The following is a 22,100-nucleotide window of genomic DNA, read 5'->3' on the forward strand; positions in this document are numbered from 1 at the left end:
AGCAAACATCCCATCTGCTTATAGAAAGACAACCCATGACCCAATGGAAATAAAACAAGTTTTAATGTATGTTTCTTTCTAAATTCTTCACCCATCAAGATACAAAATACAGATAGCAATTACCATGACCTGCTGAAATCAAATTTAGTTGCTTCTAATTTATTAAGATTATGATATAGTTTTTTTTCAATAATTTAAGAAGATCTGAATGGTATAACTATTGGCTAAGCTTAAGATCTGGAGGCACCTTAGGTGCATTCCCATCTCAAGTAATTTCCAAGAACATTTTGTTAGAGTTTCTTGCATTTGTTATTACAGCATTAGCATTTATCCTAAGTAGATATATCTGCCTTGTTTGTCTGAGCTGAGTTGGTTAACACAGGTTGTGAACACCTGATTTGCTTAATTTCAAGCAGGATATTAAAGTTTTCCCTCTGAAGAGTGATTCAAACACTCAGCATTTTCCCCCTTATGCATATTACATACATTTCCTTTCTTCCCCTTTGGAAAAAAAATCATAGCCATAATGATTCTATTATTTTAATAAATAAATAAATAAATAAAATGCCCAAATGTTAGTATGTAATTGCCAGCCCTTCTTCATATTGTGATTATTTGCTTGATCCTGGGATTGTTGTATCCAGTGAACGCTTTGAATAACATTTTAGTACCTTCATCTTAGAATTACTGAACCTCTCTTCCTTCAGAATCTTATGCCCAATTCAGCCAGGACAATTTTCCATGACATATGGTTAATCTGCCTTTACGAAACCTTTTATCTGTTTTCCCCCAATGGGCTTGAATGGAATGCTTTCCATGAAGAAACACTTTATCATCAGTGCAAGACAATAAAAAACAATGGGATTCACAGCATTTCAAATAAATGAAAATAAATTTTCTATTTTCTAACGCAGGCCATGCTACAGACAACAAAATGCTGGTAACTGAAAGAAAAATGATTTTTTTTACCTTGACATTTTTCTCCTTCTCTTTCAGAAACTCTTCCATCCTGCTTGCTTTTTCTTCTGAACTCAATGCTTTGTTTGTCACAAATTTCAGTTTATTTGTAAGGCTATTATTCTGTTCCTTAATCAAATTTAGTCTAAACAGGCATTTATGAAGTGAAAAAGAGAGAGAATGAGTTACACACAGACTTTCAAAAGTTATTCAGAAGGAAAAGAGAACTATAGCTAATAATTCAAATCCACACATCAACATAAACTGCATATAACTCTAGAAAATGGTGGCTAGAATCCAGTTGGTGTCTTACAGGTGCATATGTTCCCCTCCAGAGGCAGGTTGACATGTTGCAATTCACTAATACAGTGATTGTGTGACAACAAAGTTACTCTCTTTCTCACTGATGCAGGATCCTGTTAGACACTGACTCTTGACAATCATCTTACTTGCTAGTTAGTAAGGAGACCAAATTTCAGCCTTTTATTTATTTTCCTAACAAAAAGACAATAAATCAGGCTATTTGATTTGATTAAAAATGCCTTATTTTGTCATCTTGTTATTAAGCAGAGAAGATACATAAGGTTCTTGCCATAAAGCAACTGAGCCAAATTTCTTCAAGATCAACACTATTGACTTTTCTACAGCACAGAAGAGATGTGGCTAAGGGTGTATTATTCAGAAAAGATCTACTAACTGAGATGGAAAAGACAGAAATAGGTGTTTATCACATGGAGGGTTTTGCAGCTCAGATCCGGGGTTCAGCTATGCAAATTCACGTTATAACATGACTGTTTTATCACACCTGGTTGCTCTTCCATTGCCCTTCCGAATCGAGGGGGAATCGAATCCAAGGCAAGTCACGTGATGCGGATTCAAGCAAAGCGGAGTGAATGCAAATTGTATTACCACAAAGGTAGGATTCAACGATTCGAATTGGTACCCTTGCACATGCTCAGTGGGGGTCTGAACGCATCGTGACCTTGTACGTTTCCAGGGTAAAAAGGGCGCAAATTCTTTTTCCTTGTTTCGTGAATACTTCTGTGTCCCCTTTTTTATTTTCCCTTTCATTTCACCAATTTCAACACACACATAGATATATATATATATAGGCGCATTACAGACCGCCCAAAAGGGCAGTCTGCCACCGCCCTTGTTTGCTGTACAAAGGAGCCGTAGCGGACAAACCTCCCTGCAGCAAAAAAACCTGCAAAAAGCAGGTTCTTCTTGTGGCACAGTTATGATGCCACAAGGCGCCAATGGCGCCCTTGCGGCATCACAACTGCGCTGTGATGTGCGGACGCTAGGCGTCCATCACGTCAAAATGGCAACGCCCATCTGTATAGAGCGTCGCCATTTTGATGCCCTTGTCACGTGTGAGGCGTGAGGGGCGTCTAAAAGCTCCGCCCCTCGCACGTGATGATGGCTCCTCTATGGGCCCGTCTATAACACCTCATAGATAGGTATACATACATATCTGTATATTCCCATTCATGCACATACACACATGTATATATTCCCAAAAGATGAGTTGCCCTGAAAGTGAAAGGACCACGGAAAGAAAAGGGGGGGGGGGGGGGAATTGCAGAGCGGCATCATGGGAAATTTGCAACCCAGGGGATTTGTGGTGGTGTACCAGAGCAGAAGCAAAGTTGCATTCCACACCCAGACCAATTCGAAGTGAAATCGAAGTGAGCTTGGAAGCGAATTCTGTAAATTCACTTTCCCCCTGAATTCATCAAAATGAGGAGTCACTTTGGATTCACTGTGGAAGTGCCATGGAAGGAGCCCCCATAGAAAGGAATCGTGTGTGATAACACATCACGTTATCACGTGAATTCGCATCGTTGGACCCGCAGTCATGTCGGATCTCAGCTGCAAAAACCTTCATGTGATAAGGCTCTTAAGAGAATAAATGTTAGGCATTCATTACAGTGTTGCTGCTATAGTGTAGCAGCATCCAGGCTATACTGAACCTTATACAAGCCTATGTTTGTATAGCCTATCTCTCAAAGTTTCCATTCATTTCATCCATCAAGCTTTCTTCTCTGAGCAACCAGATCCATGATTTCAAGGTCTTCAAAAGAGGCAAAGTAATCCATACTATGGCGGTTCACCACTGTCTAAAGTATGTAAAGTATTTACTCTTGTAACATCTGTTAACAGATTTAGGAAAGGTATTTTGTAGGGGAAAACTAATCTCACTCTATCATTTAATCCTACCTTATTGTTTTCTCCTGGATTTCCCTTTTAAGGTTAGCTATATTCATTCTGACAGTTTCTAGTTCAGAAGCAGTTCCATCTACAGTTGCTTTCAGTGTATCCAGCTAATAAATAAATAAATGAGAAAAGATGTGTAATTATCTAAAACGCTATAGTCATTTTATGTGTTAGGCATCTCAACTACTTCTGCCAAACAACCAAATCGGAAAATGCATGATCTTTATATTTGTAACAGATTTTTTAAAATTTCTAACAAGCCACCATTGCTGAGATTATTTTGATATACAAAACCTTTATATCTGGAATGCAACAATTTATTCTATATTTTAACAGAATTAAACTCATTTTAATTAATTAAAATTAATATTTTTAATTAATACCATATATATGTTTTCAACAAGTTTTCCATTCAACAGGGAAGACACACATCAAAGAAAAACAAAAGGGCAAAAGTGCTAATCAGAGTACAGATTGTTGGCTTTGTCTCAGTTTATGTTATCTGTCTCCAATACCCTAAAAAAAACCAATTTCATTTTATCTTCAAAGCTAAGCCCTGTTTAGTACCTCGACGGGAGACTATCAAGAAGCACCAGGAGCTGTAGGATATATTTCAGAGGAAGGAACTGGCAAAACCACCTCAGTATTTGTTGGCTAAGAAAACCCTATGAAATTCATGGGATTAAAGGTGGCTTGATACACACACAACCACAAAGAACCAGAACCACTGCCGTCCAGAGTGGACAGAAATTAATGAATTTAGGATGTGGGAGACTGAGGTTCAAGTATTTGCTGAGCCACAGATTCTCTTGTAGTTCTCAAAGCTTTGTTTCCTGTATTTGAAATGGGAACATTAATGACCTACTATACCATTGGAAGGGCGAAAAAGATAACACTTTTAAAGAACTATGCACTTTAATGCTAAAAGTTTAACACTAGTTTTTACATTTGTGTGAACCTTTACATCTGTAAATACAAAATTACTTTAAAGATAACTTGCAACTCATCTGTTCCAGTTGGAAAAAAAACTGCTAAGATGAGTTTTCCATTTCCACGCTTGTCACTTGTTTTCAATGTCCCTGCTTGCCACTGAGATGCAAAATCTTACACTGGTGCAAATGTACACTTAGTTTTAAATTGTTTTTTCTATATTTTATCCTCCATTAACAAAGGTAAACATGTTTTAACCATGTTTGGGAAATGTCATTTGGGACAGAATTATAGCATGCATGAAAGCACTACCTCCCCTCTGCTGCCCTTACAGTGTCCAAAGTAAAAGGCATTTGTATTTTTGCAGTAATTTGTAGTTCTAATTACAATTTTTGAGGCATTTTATAACATCAGATATATGGTGACATTCACATTGAGCAGATCAGTACTCAAGGGACACAGAAGAAGTACACAAATGATCACCTATCACTTCAAAAGCTGGGGAAGTAGAGGTCTAATCCTTATTTCTTTTACAGGAGATCTTTCAACTAAAGGAAAATAGCTATGCCAGCTCCAGGATGGGATAGATGAATCTGATCCTGGGCTTTTCAGTAGAATTAAGGGATCTTGTATACAGTGGGTGTAAAGACACCTCCAAACTCACTACTTGAGTGGGTTGGATCCTAACCTTAGCAGAAGTACTACCAGTGGTAGATATGTGTCATACAGCTGTAAGTGCACCTAAGGTGCAGCTCCGTGCTGCCCCTGGAAGTACAAGATCGGGGCCACAGCAACTGCACGCCTCAGCCCCAATTTGGCCTTTCCACAGTGCAAAAAGAACCCGCAAAAAGCAGCTCTTTTTTGCACCTTGGAAAGGACGTCCTAGCTGCTGAGGCTTTTCTCCATATCATTGGCACAGTGTGTGTAAATGCTGCTCCAAAGATATGGTGTGACACCATCTGCCATGTAGTTGCTTGGGTGGCGTCACGCCAGTGTGGGACGGAGTTGGGGTGGCCGGCATGCCGGCTCTTTATGCCAGTCTGTACAACCCCTAAGGACTGCTACAGTGGATACAATACTTCCATCCCCAGTTCATGGAGCTTCTGGACACTTCCTCCTTATTCCAATTTTTTCTAGCCAGATGTTCTGGAGAACAAGATTGCTATGCTACTTTAAACTGGATTTTAATTTTTCTTAACTTACATCCTATTCTTTTAATATACTGCTAAGTTGTTTTTTATAGATCAGGCCTTAAAAAGTAGGATATTAATGAATATAAAATAAAATAAATACATTACTCAGATCTAAAAATATACCTCCTTTCTGAAGCATGGTGGGACACAAAATTATGCTGTATTATCGCTTGTTGGGGTTTCAATATACTTCTGTTAGACTGGAACAGACAAACCTTTTCTCCAGCAAGACTAAAACAGAGCTCACAAAGATCATACTCCATATGTCAATTACTATATGGCAAAATTACCTCATCCTGGAGCAGAATGCGATTAGCTTCCTCTTTTTGGTATTCTGCTCTCAGTTTGACAGCTTGCCGGTTAGCTGTGGCAATTCTCCTCTCATACTCCACATTATTGCCACTCTCATTTGCCAAAAACTGGATCTTGTCTTTAAGCACACTTTGCTTCGCACGGATTGCCCGTCTTGCTTGTGCTAAAAGCTGGCCATAGAAAAATGTACAAATGATGACTAATATTATAGCTTGATTGACAAATTAGGATCCACAAGAATGGTAGTTAAAATTGCTTCAGCTGTGAGATCTATTCTTGTTTTGCATTTCAATAGTTCATGATGGTATAAAATAAACATTGCAATAAAACAGAAAAAGCCAAAAACCAATGGAATAGTGTGACTTGAGTGTTGGCCTACAACTAAAGACCAGGGTTCAAATCCCCACTCAGCCGCAGAAATCCACAGGGTGACCTTTGGCAAGTCATACTCTCTCAGTCTCAGAGGAAGGCAAATCTTGCCAAGAAAACCTTGTGAAGGGTTCATCTCAGGATCGTCATAAGTCAGAAACAATGTGAAGGCACACCACCACCACAATAAAAGGCTTTTTAAAAAAGTATGCATGGTTATTGCATTCTAAGTACAGCGGAAATTACTCTCCATATCTTAACAAACCAAAATATCAGAAAATGATTTACCAAGGCACAGCTATCTATTTCCTGATCCCTTTTCCGCATTTGTTCTATGGTGTTTTCCCACTGTCTGATAAGTTCTTGTCTTTCTAGGTGAACCCTGCGGAAATCTTCAGCTGTCTTATCCAATTCTATCTGTAAAGAAACATGGAACTGGTTAGTACTCTTTTCCAGTTATAAGAAGCAGTTGAGGTTTTACTGCAAAATTAATTTTCCTAGTGCTCTGTGTACATACCTGAGCAGCTAAGGTTTCTGTAAGCTCATTGTCAAGAATTCTGCGCTTGTTGTTACACTTCACAGTCAACATTTCTATCTGCAGAGTCAGCACCTAGAATGAAAGGATAGTTAACCTTACTCATTTAATAAAATGCATTTAGGAATTATTAAATGTTACTACTGGTTTGTTTTTTGTTTTTTTTAAAAAAAGGATTATAGGTTAATGGTCAGAGAATACAGTTCTGAGATGGGAGTGAAAGATAAAATTTAGTTTAAAATTCCATGCTATGATTTGTTTTCTCCTCATAGAAATATTTGGGAGATCAAATATCCACATCAAATTACCATATACCTGAGATCCAATTGTTAGCATTTGACTTTGTTGTTAATTGCCACAAAGTCAGCTTCAACTTAGGACAACGTCATCAGTTAAAGACATACAACAGCCCTGCTCAGGTCCTTCAGACTCAAAGCTGCTGTTTCCTTGACTGATTCTATCTACCTGTAATGTAGTCTTTATTTTTTTTTCTACTGTCAAGAATTATTAACTTTTCTAATGAGTCATTACATTTCATGATGTGAACAAAGTATTATGGCCTCATATTGGTCATGTTTCATTTCTAGTGGAAGTTTGGGCTTAATTTGTTCTTTGACCCATTTCTTTGTCTTTCTGGCAGTCCCCCTCCCCCAAAAAATAGTTCAAGCATGACAAAGGAAAATTTTCCGTATGTTTCATGCTAAATGGATTAATCAGTGGATTGCTAAATTCCATACAAAATAAATCCTTTTAAATAAACTGTGAGCCAGGCACACACACACACACAAAAATCTAAAGCTACATTTGCACTGCAGAAATAATCCAGTTTGACACCACTTTAACTGTCATAACTGTCTGGGAATTGTAAGTTGCTGTGGCACCAGAGCTCTCTGACAGAAAATGCCAAATGTCTCCCAAAACTACAGTTCCCAGAATTCCATAAAACTGAGCCATGGCAGTTAAAGCAGTGTCAAACTGGATTATATCTGCAGTGTAGATGCAGTCCAAGGGGATATAGTAGGGAAAGGAAGATGGTTTATTGCCTTTTCAGGTTTCTAATACCTATGTGTTAAATCTCTTGGACTGGGAGAGTGGGTTTTTCATATTAATGAGAGAAATTTTATTATAAATGTCATTTACTATTTGCTTGTACGAGTGTTGTTTGATTAATATATATTAAAAAATATGTTAAGCTCATTTAATTTTTAATATGTATTTTGTTTTTTATGTATTAAATTACAATGCCTTATGGCTATAAACAATTAAGTTAGAGCACATGAAAATGAACAGTAATATTTGGGTCCATTGAAAACAAATAATCTCTAGCTCAACCAGGAACTTCTCAAATGTTTCAATTTACTTCTAAAAAAGCAATGAGATTCTGAATCTGACATGAGCAAGGGCACAAGGAGGAAGAGCTGCTAAGCCTGCAATGCCATACATACTTACTTGAGAGAATAACTCAAGTGATATTCATAGCACCATTTCCCCAACCAAATGTGCTCCTCTCCAAGTTATTGTTGTTGTTTTTTCTTGCAAGGGAAAGGGTTTGGAGAACGGGGGGGGGGGGGGGGACCTGGACCAGGAAAGGCCCACAAGAAAGGAGTTAAGTACTCCCATGTTAATGCAGGATCACCTAGAACTACATAAAGTAAAACCAAAAATTATCAGCAGACATCTTTATGTCTCCTGAGAGCCAGTGTCATGTAGTGGTTTGAGTGTTGGAGACCAGGGTTGAAATCCCTGCTGGGCCATAGAAATCCAGTGGGTGACCTTTGGCAAATCATACTCTCTTAGGTTCAGGGGAAGGCAATGTCAAACCTCCTCTGAACAGATCTTGCCAAGAAAATCCTGTGATAAGGTCACCTTAGGGTTGCCATATGTTGAAAATGACTTGAAAAGACACAATGATGACAAAAATATGTCTTCCATGTTATGTCCAATTTGGCACTACATCTTCCCCTAATACGTTCACATACAGACACACACAAAAAAAGAGAGATGGGGGAGGGAGGTATAAGTAGTATGGATTTTTTACCAAACACACACACACACACACACACACACTTTTAATAGATATACATACTCGTAATTTGTTATCATCTTGCTGTGCATATTTCTGGATTGTAACTGCATCATTGTCTTTACGAGCTGATTCTTCTAACCAAGCCTCCAAAGCTTGTTGGTCCCAGTTCATTTGGCATCTTAAGGCTTCCAACTTCTGATTCATTTTGAAAGTATTATTCTAATCAAGTTGAATAAAGAAAAATGAAGGCATAAGATACAGTATTTGTACAAGATTATGTTAATGAGACCAAGACTCTTTAATTATAAATTTAATTATATTACACTCTCAGTAATTATATTATTACTCACCCAAAGGTAATATCCAGCAAACATTTTTACTTTACAAATTCTAGCATCAGTGTGACACATCCTTCAGACCGTCTTTTTACACCTGCAGTAATTCTACGAGTTGCATTCAAACCTCACTTTTTTAACCCAAGGATACCAATAATGCAAACCATATGCCACATACAATACCTTAAGTTTGTTTCTATGGCCTCTGAGCCACCTACTACCCCCAAAAGAGAAAAATGCAAAACAAAACAAAAATCTCTGGAGAGTCACTCAGAAGCCTCCAGAAGAAGCAATGTTCCTGTAAAACATGCTCATCTTTTAAAGGGAAAAAAGCAATTTTGCAAGAAGTTGGTACAGCCGACAAGGGTGTGAAGTTAAGGCAAAAAAATGGCCTTAATGTCCTCAGACATTGCTCATATCTCATTAAAATAATGAATTATGGCTTAATAGGCCAGAACGTGAATAAGCAGCATGCCCTACACTCCCAGTATGTAGAAGCAGGAAAGTAAACCTAGAAAGAGAGATGTCATATTGAAACCAAGGATTATAGCTTATTGTACCTAAACAAGACAGGATTTGTAAGCCAACAAGAAACCCTGGCTTGAAGCTTGCTTATGATCCTGGTTTTGTTTGGGTGTATTAAGCCATAATCCCATCTTTGGACATCATAGAAAGATTTCCCTTTATTGCCGTATTTATTAAGTTACATGAAGGGAATAACACCAACACATTTCATTCACATCCAGCTTTATTAAGCCAGGAATAATGGCTGAGAATGAAAAACACACACACACACACACACAATATTATATATAGCAACAGGCTCCAGTAAGGAAAAACAGATAGTATTGATAACAATGGGTGGTCAAGTAATCATGTTGAACTGATTTTAATACCTATAACTGTTCCCAAGAAAGATAAGAAAATCATAGTTTTCTGTGGGTTTTGCAGGCTACATGGTCACATTCTAGAAGAATCTATGTAATCAGCTACTGGTAATTAACAGGTGGCTCTCCACCATGCCTGGGCTCAGATGCTCCTCACAACCTTGTCATACATCTTCTAACTGACATTATTCTACCCACAGAAGAAACAGAAGCACAACAGCCAAGCACCCGACTGCTATGCTTTGCAATTGTCATTGGCCAGAATCCTACTGGTTTCTGACACATGTCATTTACTCAATGGAGAAGGTTAGATATTTTTGTCTGGTGTAAAATGTCCATATTTGGTTCAAGGTTGTGGAAGTAGAGTTGTGCTTCTAGTGCCACTGAAAATGTGATGCATATGCAATGCACAATCAATGCACATATGGGTATGCATTAAGAAATGATACAAATTTGTTTGATGTTTCCATTCAATTGTACAACTTCTTTTTCCTCTCCTATTGCCTTTCAATTATTTTTTCCTTGTGTGTCATGTCTTCAGTTTAAGTTGTAAACCTGAGTGGAGGAACTGTCTTACTACATATTTTACGTTGCACAATGAAAACCTTTTTTGGTGAAAGGACAGGATATACCCTAAAGATCCCTTCTGATCTTGGAAACAAAGCAATATTACCCCTTGGTTAGTACTAGCCCGGTGTTGTAGGCCATATTTCGGAGGAAAGAACTGGGGAAAAAAAACACCTGAGTATCCCTTGCCTAAGGAAACCCTATGACTTGAAGGCACATACATATACGTAGGTATTATAATTAAGCTGATAAAATCAGACAGGTGCAACAGACCAACTAAAAGAAGAGTTCAGATAACTATTTTCACATTAAATTGGCTTCTGACATGGACACCTTAAATACTTGTATCATTAAAATATAGTATAGAAAGAAGAAAAAAGTACTAATATCAAAAATGCTGCTTTATCAGATCCTTTGTGGCAGCAACACTATGCATTGAAGGAACAGCAGTGGGAAAAGCTTATGCCTTTGGCATGATATTTTTCAGAGCCACGATAAAATACTTGAAACATACTTCTTGACTATTTTTCTTCTCTCTTAATGAAACCATCTCATTCTCTAGCCTTTGAATCTCACTTTTCAGGCGCCCCACTTCTCTCTCTGCCAAGGCTTTAAAATGCTGCTCGGTTTCAATTTCATTCTGCCTAGCTCTGAAAAGAGACTAAAGAGAAAAGGAGTTAATTATTTTGCAGGGTTAATGAGCACTGATGCTTCACAAGCATTTTACAATATTTGGGGTTTTTTAAATTACAAAGATAAATGGACATTAATTTACAAAACATACAAACAATCCAACTGGTATTTACTTTACAAAGGTATGACTGGTTTTATGTAGCAAAAGATCAAGGCTTCTCTCTCAGATCAGTTTTCTATTATAACATATTGTAGTGACACAAATTTTCAGATAAGACTTTAAAGCTATTATTTTACTTTTCTGTAGCCAGAATTGTACAAGGATGAAGTTAATCATATTCAGATGAATCTCTTCTTCAGTTTAGAACCCATTCTATCCAGAAAGTGTCACTACAATGAAGACATTTTTAATTCTGTATGAATTATAAGTGTACTCCACTGTACATTGCTGTTATAAGTGTACTCCATGGTGTGTTTTCTAGATAAAATATCAATTTCCTTACATGCTTAACAAATTATTAAGTGATTTTTTTCAGCTTATTTTTAAAAATTGAATGTTTATATGATCATCGAAACAATGGTACAGGTTATAGTGTAAAAGGGACTGATTCTAGTCAGCTGATGAGTAAGAGATCCCCTGGGAAAATATATGCTGCCAAGTTGTGTGATCAAGGAACAGCAGGATATAATAAAATAATGTAAAACAATATTATCTATCAAAATAAAATCACAACAAACTATCCTTGGGAACATTGACCAGAGAGTAAAACAAATATAGCCGATTTTACTTCAGAATGAATGTGAATAGAATTGTATTGTTTCGTTCATCAGAAAAGAGATCTCAACCATTTACCTGTGTCGAATTAAACTCCTGTCTAACATTCTTCAAATGTGATGTCATTGCTGCAATACGGTCTTCATAGTCAGTCAACTGACTTTGCTGGTTTGCCTTTTCTTTTTGCATCTTTTGTAGCTGTAAACAAAAATTTAGAATAACTTAATGTTGCACAATATTGGAAATAGCTAGCACTACATAAACTATGGTCAGCCTTTAGGACACTGCTGCATTTACAGGTGTGCTGGAATAAAAATACACCACAGATTTTCAAACTAAAACAGTTATTCCTTTTAATAACAATACATTTCAGTCTGTCCATAAAGTATTACAGTCACTCCTTGATATCCAGATTCTTTATCCATTGATTCAAGCATCCAAGGCTTGAAAATTCCAAAAAGCAAGCCTTGATATATAAAGGACACCATTTTGCTATGCCATTGTATTTAATGGGATGTGAGCATCCACAGATTTTGATATCCATGGGGATCCTGGAAAAAATTCCCAGATTATTTTTGTGAATTTTAAATAATGGATTTTAAAAGTGGACTGTTTTAATATGTGTATATCTTATTTGTCATTTTAAATTGTGTTTTAACTGATGTTGTTTGCGTATTAATTGTTGTTGTCCTCTGCCTCGATCCATGGGGAGAGGCGGATAATAATAATAATATTGGAGAATGCTGGGATTTGTAGTTTGATGAGGTATTTTGCCTGGTTTGTTGGACAGCTCTGATGCCTCGCCAAACTGCAAATCCTAGGATTCTGTAAGATGGAGCCATGACAGTTAAAGTAGGGCCAAGCTGCTTTATTTCTGCAAGGGCCCACTGTACATACTTTTAAAGACAATTTGACCCACTCCCTTTCCTTCTTATCAGGCTACTTTGCCCTATTCTAATCAATATTTGCAGCCCAATCCAGGATATCCAAAGCTGGTTTGGATAAGGAGTTGGGGGGAAATATGTACAGACGTCAGCCATGACTGAGAACCATGACTGAGAGCTGTGTTGCATTATTAAACAAACTTGGCAGGCAAACAAAAAGACACATGTTTTTTTTTCTCCTTCTGCATAATGCTGTTCTCTTTTGGTCGTAAAACTGTGAGAGGACCATAAAAGTGTTGTAAAATTGTCCCACTTGCCAAACTGAAATAATCCGTTTGGCAAAAATGACGCTTTTACAACATGCTCCCAAGTTTTTACAACCCGAAGAGAATGAGAGTCACACAGAGGGAGGAAAAAAACCACGTGTTCGTTTGCCTGCCAAGTTTGCTTAATAATTTGATAAGTCTCAGAGCAAATGTCCCCTTCTTCCAGCTGGTCCTCAGCCACAGCTCCTCTTTCCTCACCATTTGTGCTGGTTTTGGGTTGGAAAGAGTTGAAGTCCAACAACTGGAGAGCTACAGTTGCTCACCCCTTCCAAAGGTTTGGGGATGGCCAAGAGTTCTGACAGCTTTTAAAGATTTAAAAACATTAATGGAGAATGGGTATATCAATATCTATTAGCTATGACTATGGATTCAGAACCTTATGCCCAATGGTAATATGTCTCTAAGTAGCATATGATGGGGACAAACAACAGAAGACTGCTGCCATCATACCTTGTTCATATACCTCAAGGTATACACTTGGTTACTGCTGGGAATCACAGAAACATAGAGTTGGAAGAGACCCCAAGAAGGGCCATCTAGTCCAATCCCATTCTGCCATGCAGGAACTCACAATCAAAGCATCCCTGACAGAGGGCCATTGAGCCTCTGTTTAAAAACCTCCAGGGAAGGAGACTGCACCACAATCTCTGAGTAAGGAGTGTGTTCCACTGTCGAACAGCCCTTACTGTCAGGAAGTTCCTCCTAATGTTCAGGTGGAATCTCTTTTCCTGTAGCTTGCATCCATTGTTCCAGGTCCTGTTCTCTGGAGCAGCAGAAAACAAGCTTGTTCCCTCTTCAATATGACATCCCTTCAAATATTTAAACAGGGCTATCATATCACCTCTTAACCTTCTCTTCTCCAGGCTAAACATCCCCAGCTCCCTGAGTCGTTCCTCATAGGGCAATGTTTCCAGACCTTTCACCATTTTAGTTGCCCTCCTTTCGACACGCTCCAGTTTCTCAATGTCCTTTTTGAATTGTGGTGCTCAGAACTGAATGCAATATTAAAGGTGGGGCCTGACCAAAGCAGAATACAGTGGCACTATTACTTCTCTTGATCTAGACACTATATTTTTATTGATGCAGCCTAAAATTGCATTGGCCTTTTTAGCTGCCGCATCGCACTGTTGAACTTGTGGTCTACTTGGACTCCTAGATCCCTTTCACATGTAGTCTTGTTCAGCCAGGTGTCACCCATCCTATATCTGTGCATTTCATTTTTCCGCCCTAAGTGCAATACCTTACATTTCTCTGTGTTGAATTTCATTTTGTTAGCTTTGGCCCAGCTTTCTAGTCTCTTCAGGTCATTTTGAATAAGTGAACAGGAGGCAGCTCTCCCAAAACATTTATTATTATTATTATTATTATCCCTGTCTCCAAGCAGATTGAAGCGTCTGACAATAATAAACCAACACTGAGCGGCAGTAAAGCATCCCAACCCAGCCACTCTCCCTCCCACATGGGAAGTGGGCGTTGGGGCGCCTTGGCCTGCCTTCTCCTGCCCCGGGCCAAGCACTCTCTTTCCCCTCAGCCAGAGCTGACAAGGGAGGCCTTGGCAAGTCTGCCTTGCGCCACTTGGAGCAAATAAAACACTCTGCGGAAAGCCATTCATTTCGAGACATCGCAGGGGACTCTGGGGGCTGTAGTTCTGCGAGGCGTGGAGCCTTCTCTGTCGGAGGGAGCTCTGGCGCCGCATTAAACTACAGCCCCCAGGATTCCTTATGGCGCTGAGGCAATAGGCTCAAGCGGCCTGGAAGCGGGCCATCCCCGCCGTGCGGAGGCCGGAGCCCTTGCCTCTTCCTCCAGGGCCTTGTTCTCGGCGTTGGCCACCGGGATGGCGAACCCATCGTCCCATTCCAGCTCGGCCAGGACCGAGGCGGCGGAGGTCATGCTCTCGGCCGCCATCTCCCTTTCTTCTGCTCCCGCTGCTCCTCCGAAGCTCATGGCGCCCTTTCCTTCTCCTCCTCTCAGCCTCTGCTTCTCCTTCTTTCCCTCCTAGGCCTCCTCCTCCTCCTCGGCTGCCATGGCAACGGACGGCGCCAGGCCTCGCAACCGACGCTCTCTAAGCCCTTCAGGCTGGCTGTGTATACACACACCACAACACACAACACACACAGACACACACTCCTCCTGGGGCCCCTCCTCGGCCTCTCGCTTTCCTCAAGAACGGGACCAGTGACTTCCCTGACTAGAAGTGTGTGTCCAGGTTTAGGGAACCACGCATTGTGTGTGTCTCTCTCTGTGTGTGTGTGTGTGTGACAAACCACAACTTGCAACACAGTGGCCCCTTGAAGAAATACATAGGTTTAGGAAACCAAGCATTTTGTGTTTCTGTGAGACAAACCACAACTTGCAACCTTGGTGGCCCCTTGAAGCCATGCACAGGTTTAGGAAACCAGGCATTTTGTGTGTCTCTGTGTGTGTGAGAGAAATAACAACTCTCAACCTTGTGGTACCTTGACGCCATGCACAGGTTTAAGAAACCAGGCAGGGTGTGTTTGTGTAAGACAAACCACAGCTTGCAACCCTGTGTGTCTGTGTGTGTGGCAAATCAACCTTGTGGCACCTTGAAGGCGTGCATAGGTTTAGGAAATCAAGCAGTGTGTGTTGTGTGTTTATATGTGTGACAAACAACAACTTAGCATCTTGTGGCACCTTGAAGATGTGCAAAGGTTTAGGAAATTGAGCACTGTGTATGTGTGTGTGTGTGTGAGAGAGAGAGAGAGAGCACAACTTAGAATCTTATGGTAACTTGACATGCACAGGTTTAGGAAACTGGGCAATGTGTGTGTGAGAGAGAAAGAGAAATGACAACTTGAAATCTGGTGGCACATTAAAAACATGCACAGATTGCATACAGACACACACACACACACTAGACAGGTCCCACACTCTTTTCTCGTCTAAATAATGGGAGTGAGTGCCTCCTGACTAGGTGCATGTACAAGTTTAGGAAATTGGGCAACGTGTGTGTATGTGAGAGAGAGGGAGAGAGAGAGACAACACAACTTAGAATCTTAAAAATGTGGACAGGTTTAGGAAATTGTGCAGTGTGCTTGTGTGTGAGAGAGAGAGAGAGAGAAAGAGGGAGGGAGGACAACTAAGGATGCATTTACAAAATAGCTGTACTGTAGAAATAATGCTGTTTGACGCCTCTTTAAGTGCTGTGGCCTATGGAATTCCCGGGTTTGTAGTTCTACAAGGTCTTTAGCATTTTCTGCCAAAGAGGTGCCTCATAAAACTACAAATCCCAGGATGCTGTGGGATGGCAGTTATGTGAGGTCAAACTGCTTTATTTCTGCAGTGCAAATGCACCCTTAGAATCTTGTGGCACCTTAAAGACTAACCATTTTCAGCATGAGCTTTGGCAGATTCCAGGCCAGTGCTTCACATGCGCCAAAATTCACGCAATAACTTTGATAAGTCTTGGGTTGCCGGACTGAGCATTGCAGAAGGCCTCTGAAGCTTGAATCATATTGTGTAGAATTGTATTTCAGCAAGTGTTGTTTCTCACGCAACCAGGTAGCAATGAAAACCTGAAATTAAATTAAATTATTTATTTATTTTTTATTTTGGTACATTAATAATACCTTATGTAATTGTACATTAATACCATGTATTCCCTACATCTAAACCTTTTTTGATTTAACAAATTTTAACAGTTCTTTCTCTGTACCTTATTGTTTAGTAGATTTCCTTTCCCTCTTTCCCTCCCCCCTTTACCCTCCTATTCCCTCTGTAAACAGTTTTATTCACTTGGCTTATTTCACGAGCCACATTCTGTTAGTATTCTTACCATTCCTGCTTTTTACCACCATCATATTTTTCCATGGTTTGTGGATTACTATAGGTATGTTCAATACCATACCCCTTTCACTTTTCACCATACTACTTGGAGTCACTAGGTTCAATATTATAATATTAACCAGTGTTATAATATTAGATTGCTTGTCATCCCTTCAATTATCTAGATAATTATTAGATAACTGTACCAGTTATCCTAATACATCTTCCAGAGTTCTACCTGATCATTTACATATGACCAGCGCTTGTGGCAAAAATCTTTAGAATTGTCCACTCACACATCTTTCTTCTATCCATTTCCTCTTAAAACATCGTAAGCTTGTCCAATTCAGCATTTCTAAACTTTTAAAAGCCACTCATCTACCGAGGGAATCTCAATAGCTCCATTTTTGCACGTAACCATGCTTGCCTGCTGTTATTAATACAGAATAATGTTTAGGTGTTTCCTTCTTCCTTGTCTTCAACCATATTTAAAAGGAAAGTTTCAGGCGCGATTAAATTAAATTAAATTAAAGGCAGGGGCCAACTACAGTTTTCAGCCTGGCAAGCCTATTTTGGTTGTTTGTGTGCCATCAGGTCATTTTTGACTTATGACAACTCTAAAATGAACCTGTGAGTGAGCATTTTTGTTTGTTTTGTTTTTTACAAGATTTTTCAGAAAGGTTTGCCTTGGCCTTCCTTGAAGTTGAGAAAGTGTGACTTGCCTAATTAGAAACATATCCAAGGGGAGCCATGTTGGCCTTATCACAAAGTACAATAACATCCAAAATCCACAAAACAGTGATACTTGTTGGGCACACCAACTTACTATTTAAGTTTTCTATGGGCTGCAATCAACAAAGCTTGTGCCAAATAAAACTTGCTCATCTTTAAGTGACACAACACTCTGTAGACGGCATGTGGAGTCTTAACAAGTGATGTGAAACAGAAATTCTTTACTGTACTTTGTTGTGTGCCTCAAGATGTTCTCTGACTCTTGTAGTGACTCTAAGGCACACCTATTACAGGAGTTTCTGCGGGGCTTATTTGTCAGAAGAGGTTGCCTTTGCCTTCCTCTGAGGCTGAGAGAGTGTGATTATGGCCAAGCAGGGATTTGAACCCTAGTCTCCAAGTCATAGTCCACTCTGAAACCACTGCACCATGCTGCCTCCTGAGTTCTTCACTAGGTATGTATATGTTGTGTGCCTTCACATTAGTTTCCGACTTACGGAAACCCTAAGCCTTAAGGCAACCCTAACAGAGAAGTTTATCACACAGGGAATCCTGTACAGAAATGGGATTTAAATTGGAATTCACATATGTTGTTGTTTAAAGTGATGTTACCTGAATGGAAGTAGACAAAAGCTGCTCCTTTTTACTTTCGGAAAATCCAGAAGTAAAAAGGAGTGGCTTTTGTCCACATTCCTTTCAGGTTAACACCACTTTAACATGATGTGTGTGAAAATCAACCCTCTGTTTCCAGGTTTTTTCCCAGCTTTTAATAATCCCTTTTTTGCACAGGATTTCCCCCATGTGATAAACTCCATAGGGTTTTCTCTTGCCAAGATTGTTCAGAGGAGGTTTTGTCATTGCCTTTCCCTTAGAGGCTGAGAGCATGTGACTTGGCCAGAAGTCACTCAGTGGGTTTCCCATGACCGACCTGGGAACAAATCCTGGTCTCCAGAGTCCTAGTCAAACCACTGAGCCATGCTGAGTTCTTCACTACATTTTTATATATCCAAGATTAGAACTTGTCTCATGTAATGTGACAGTGACCCTGTTTACTCAGGAATATGATAGCATTTCCCTGGAGCAAACATGTAAAGTACGGAATAATTCATGTTCCTAAAATTTGTGTGCTCATGTTTGCTTTACATTCATCCTAATTGTTTGTGAGGCATAGTTGGCACACAAAGTGTGGAATTACCCTTTGGTTGCCCTTTTTACTAATTGGGAATGTATAATAATTTTATTGCTTCTCGGCCTTTTGGCTAAGATCAAGTGTAGTATGCTAGTATGCACCTTGAAGACCCATTCTGCCTGGTTTGTCTCAGGAACATCTAGGAGGGACCACGTTACTCCCGGTTTTGAGTGTCCTCCACTGGCTGCCTATCAGCTCCGGGCCCAGTACAAGGTGTTGGTTACACCTTTAAAGCCCTAAATGGCTTGGGTCCAAGCTATCTCAGGGACCGCCCTCCTCCCGTACAATCCTCCCCGCGCTCTCCGGTCTCTGGGAGGAACTTACTGCAGCCTCTAAAATCTAGGCTTGCGGCGACCTCCCAGAGGGCGTTCTCTGCTGTCGGCCCCCAAACTCGGAACGACCTGCCGGATGAGATCCGTCAGATAACATACATTAGACAGCTTAAAAAAGCGGTCAAGACGGATCTCTTCTGGCAGGCCTTTCCAGATTAACCATCCCGGCCCAGTTTCCTGATTCCCAGTCCCTCCGTGGCCCCATCTTAGTGATGGGTCGAGGATCAACAGAGGGATATCAGGGTTTTCAGTTTTTAATTGTTGTTTTTATGCATTGACATTGTGTTTTTAATATGTTATACTGTTTAAATTGTCTTAAGGGGGGGAGGGATAAAGTGTTTTAATTGTTATATTTTATATTTTACTGTGGTCACCGCCCGGATGTTGCCATAGGGCGTATACAAATAAAATAATATAAAAAATAATAATAATAATAATAATAATATTATTATTATTATTATTATTATTTATATATTATTTGAAAATTTTAACAATACATTTTATTTGCATCCTCTTCCCTCTGGAACATTATTAAATTTTATTCCTGACATGCTCAGTGTTCACTTATCTAACAACCATTATTCCAGTAGATGGTGCTGCATGTCTGTATATTCAATGGATATAAAATATATATTAGTATATATCTATATATATATATATATAATATATATGCTTGTTTCCAGAAAAGCTCCTCATATTAAAACCAACCAAAATTCTTCATAGGCATAAATTCAGCTTCATTTAATAGGAAAAGAATGGACAAGAAGAATTGAACATGGGGCATAGTAAAAACAGTGTCCCTAAATGAATATGAATGAGAATAAATACGGCTTATAGAAAACATAGACTTTAAGATGTGATGCCTTTTTTCTGCTAAGCAATCCTGTGCCTAACATAAGGGGAGGGAATCTGTGACGGTCTAGTGTTAGAATCAGAGTTGGAAGAGACCTCAAGGGCCATCAAGTCATTCCATGCAGGAACTCACAATCAAAGCATCCCTGGGCGTTACTGGTGAGGATCCATCAGGACCTAGGTGGGGTTGCCAGTGGAAAGGAAGTAGGCAGACAACAGTAGATGGGTTGAGGATTGAGGCCGGAGGATACCAAGGAGGTTTAGGATTGCTGGGTCCAATAGGGATAGGAGTCACCAAATCTGCATATAATTTCACCTAGCCTTTGGGCATTTTCAGGGATTGCCACGGCTATCAACCCAGAGCTCTGTGCGTGCCACCCATTTTCAGATGACGACTTAGTTGCAATACTGCACATATTTAATTGGAACCATCTCATTTGAATGTGATAGAACTTTGTTGTTGTAACTGCCTTGAGTTGATCCCAACCATGGCAACCCTATGATGAGAATTTCCAAGACCCCGTGTCCTCTGCGTGCTCTGATCAGGTCTGTAAAATCATACCTGTGATGAACTTAATAAGCCATCTAATATGAGGTCTCCTTCAGCACTCTCCACTTCTTAGCTTATTGTTTTTTCCAATGGGTATGCCTTCTCATGAGGTGGTCAAAGTAAAAAAGCCTCAACCTTACATCTAGCTCCAGTGAGGCTTCAGGCTTGATTGTTCTAGAACCATTTATTTGTATTTTAGCTATCCACGGTATCCTCAGCACTCCTCTCCACATCATTTTAAGTGAATTGATTTTCCTCTTACCCACTTTCCTCACTGTCCAGCTCTCACTCTGTAATGGTAGTAGGGAATATAGAACTATGCCTGAATACGTGTAGATAGTGTTAGGCTGCTAAACAGTAGCCCCCACTAACTATACTCTGCTTTAGAGAGCAACATTTATTTGTAACGGGTCCAGTGACTGGCTCTATTAATTAATTGAAAATATTTTATATACGTATTTGTGTGTAGAGACGGATTTGTTGTTATGTGCCTTCAGTGACTCTGACTTATGGCAGCCATCTTACAGGGTTTTCTTTGCAAGATTTCTTGGAGGAGTTTGCCATTGCTTCCTCTTAAGCTGAGAAATTAAACTTGCCCAAGGCCACCTTCTCGGTTTCTATGGGGATTCAAACCCTGACTTCCAGAGTCCTGGTCCAACACTCAGCCACCCAAGCTTTTAGAAACAGAGACAGAGATCATCCTGCCTAGTTTGGAGCAAAAAGTGAATTCTTGAGACACTTTCCCTCCTAGGACAATTAGACTCAGCAGGGTCAGTGGGTGGTGCAGGGCACAGATCACACCAGGTGACAGCCAAAGGGGAGGGTGACACTCCTGTTTCCCAAACATCTGCCTTTTGGATCGTGCATTCATCATTAAACTGCTGGGCAAGTTTAATTTTCCAGCTTAAGAGGAAGGCAATGGCAAACCTCCTCCAAAGAAACTTTTGCAAAGAAACCCCTGTAAGATGGCTGCCATAAGTCAGAGTCAACTTGAAGGCACAATCAAACAAATCCGTTCTCTACACACAAAACGTATATAAAATATTTTCAATTAATTAATAGAGCCAGTCACTGGACCCGGTTACAAATAAATTAAAACAACGAAGAGATGATGTGAGTGGGGCGAGGCTCAGTGGGAGAGAAGAAGAGCCCCCAGGTGTTGTTTAAAAAAATTAACTTAAATATTTGAAACTTTGTAGAGGGGATGTTTTGATGTGGTTATGTTTATGGTTTAATGTTTTGTCATGTGTGTGTATGCTATGTTGGTTTTTTCTTCCTTTGTCTTTTTAACCAATAAAATTTATATTAAAAATAAAAAAATTAAAAAAGCATTTTAAATTTTCTTTAAAACATCACTCTACCAAATTTGCACTTTAACCACACGAAACAATACACATGCAAATAAATGTAATTGTGTGTATGATATTGTAATTCAAAGGTAAATTTTAATTTTGCTAGTTGTGTGGGCCACAACTATTGCCATTGACATTCAGTGATATAGAGGGATTATGATTTATGAGTAACGTTAGTACAAAATGGGATGGGAGGAGGTAAATGGGTGTTTGATGACACATGAGTACTGCACCAGGTGACGCCAACCCTAGTGGTGCCATGGGGTTTCCTATTAAAATTATTAATAAATTATACTTGCATGTAGCCCCTAACTCGTTTTTTGCCTATGGGTCCATGGACCTTGATATGGGGAAAATGAAT

At 39.5% G+C, this 22,100-nt stretch overlaps 1 protein-coding gene across 2 annotated transcripts in view; it reads right to left on the bottom strand.

Moving 5' to 3' along the window:
- Positions 1–16,459, bottom strand: part of CCDC39 (coiled-coil domain containing 39) — a 33,287-nt gene extending 16,828 nt beyond the window's left edge. Inside the window, exons 1-9 of one of the 2 annotated variants that reach the window (XM_042460028.1) lie at positions 16,297–16,459; positions 11,818–11,937; positions 10,846–10,992; positions 8,603–8,761; positions 6,499–6,591; positions 6,270–6,398; positions 5,591–5,782; positions 3,181–3,284; positions 970–1,102 (exon numbers count right to left, since the gene is read on the bottom strand). In XM_042460028.1, coding sequence (XP_042315962.1) covers positions 970–1,102; positions 3,181–3,284; positions 5,591–5,782; positions 6,270–6,398; positions 6,499–6,591; positions 8,603–8,761; positions 10,846–10,992; positions 11,818–11,937; positions 16,297–16,308 — 1,089 coding nt within the window. In that variant the 5' untranslated portion in view covers positions 16,309–16,459. Of the gene's footprint in view, positions 1–969; positions 1,103–3,180; positions 3,285–5,590; positions 5,783–6,269; positions 6,399–6,498; positions 6,592–8,602; positions 8,762–10,845; positions 10,993–11,817; positions 11,938–14,743; positions 15,120–16,296 lie in introns of those variants that run through there. The other variant, XM_042460026.1, reaches the window with a different exon arrangement.
- Positions 16,460–22,100: the final 5,641 nt, after the last annotated feature.

The sequence above is a fragment of the Sceloporus undulatus genome, chromosome 3 (assembly GCF_019175285.1).
Source record: "Sceloporus undulatus isolate JIND9_A2432 ecotype Alabama chromosome 3, SceUnd_v1.1, whole genome shotgun sequence".
Lineage (NCBI taxonomy): Eukaryota > Metazoa > Chordata > Lepidosauria > Squamata > Phrynosomatidae > Sceloporus > Sceloporus undulatus.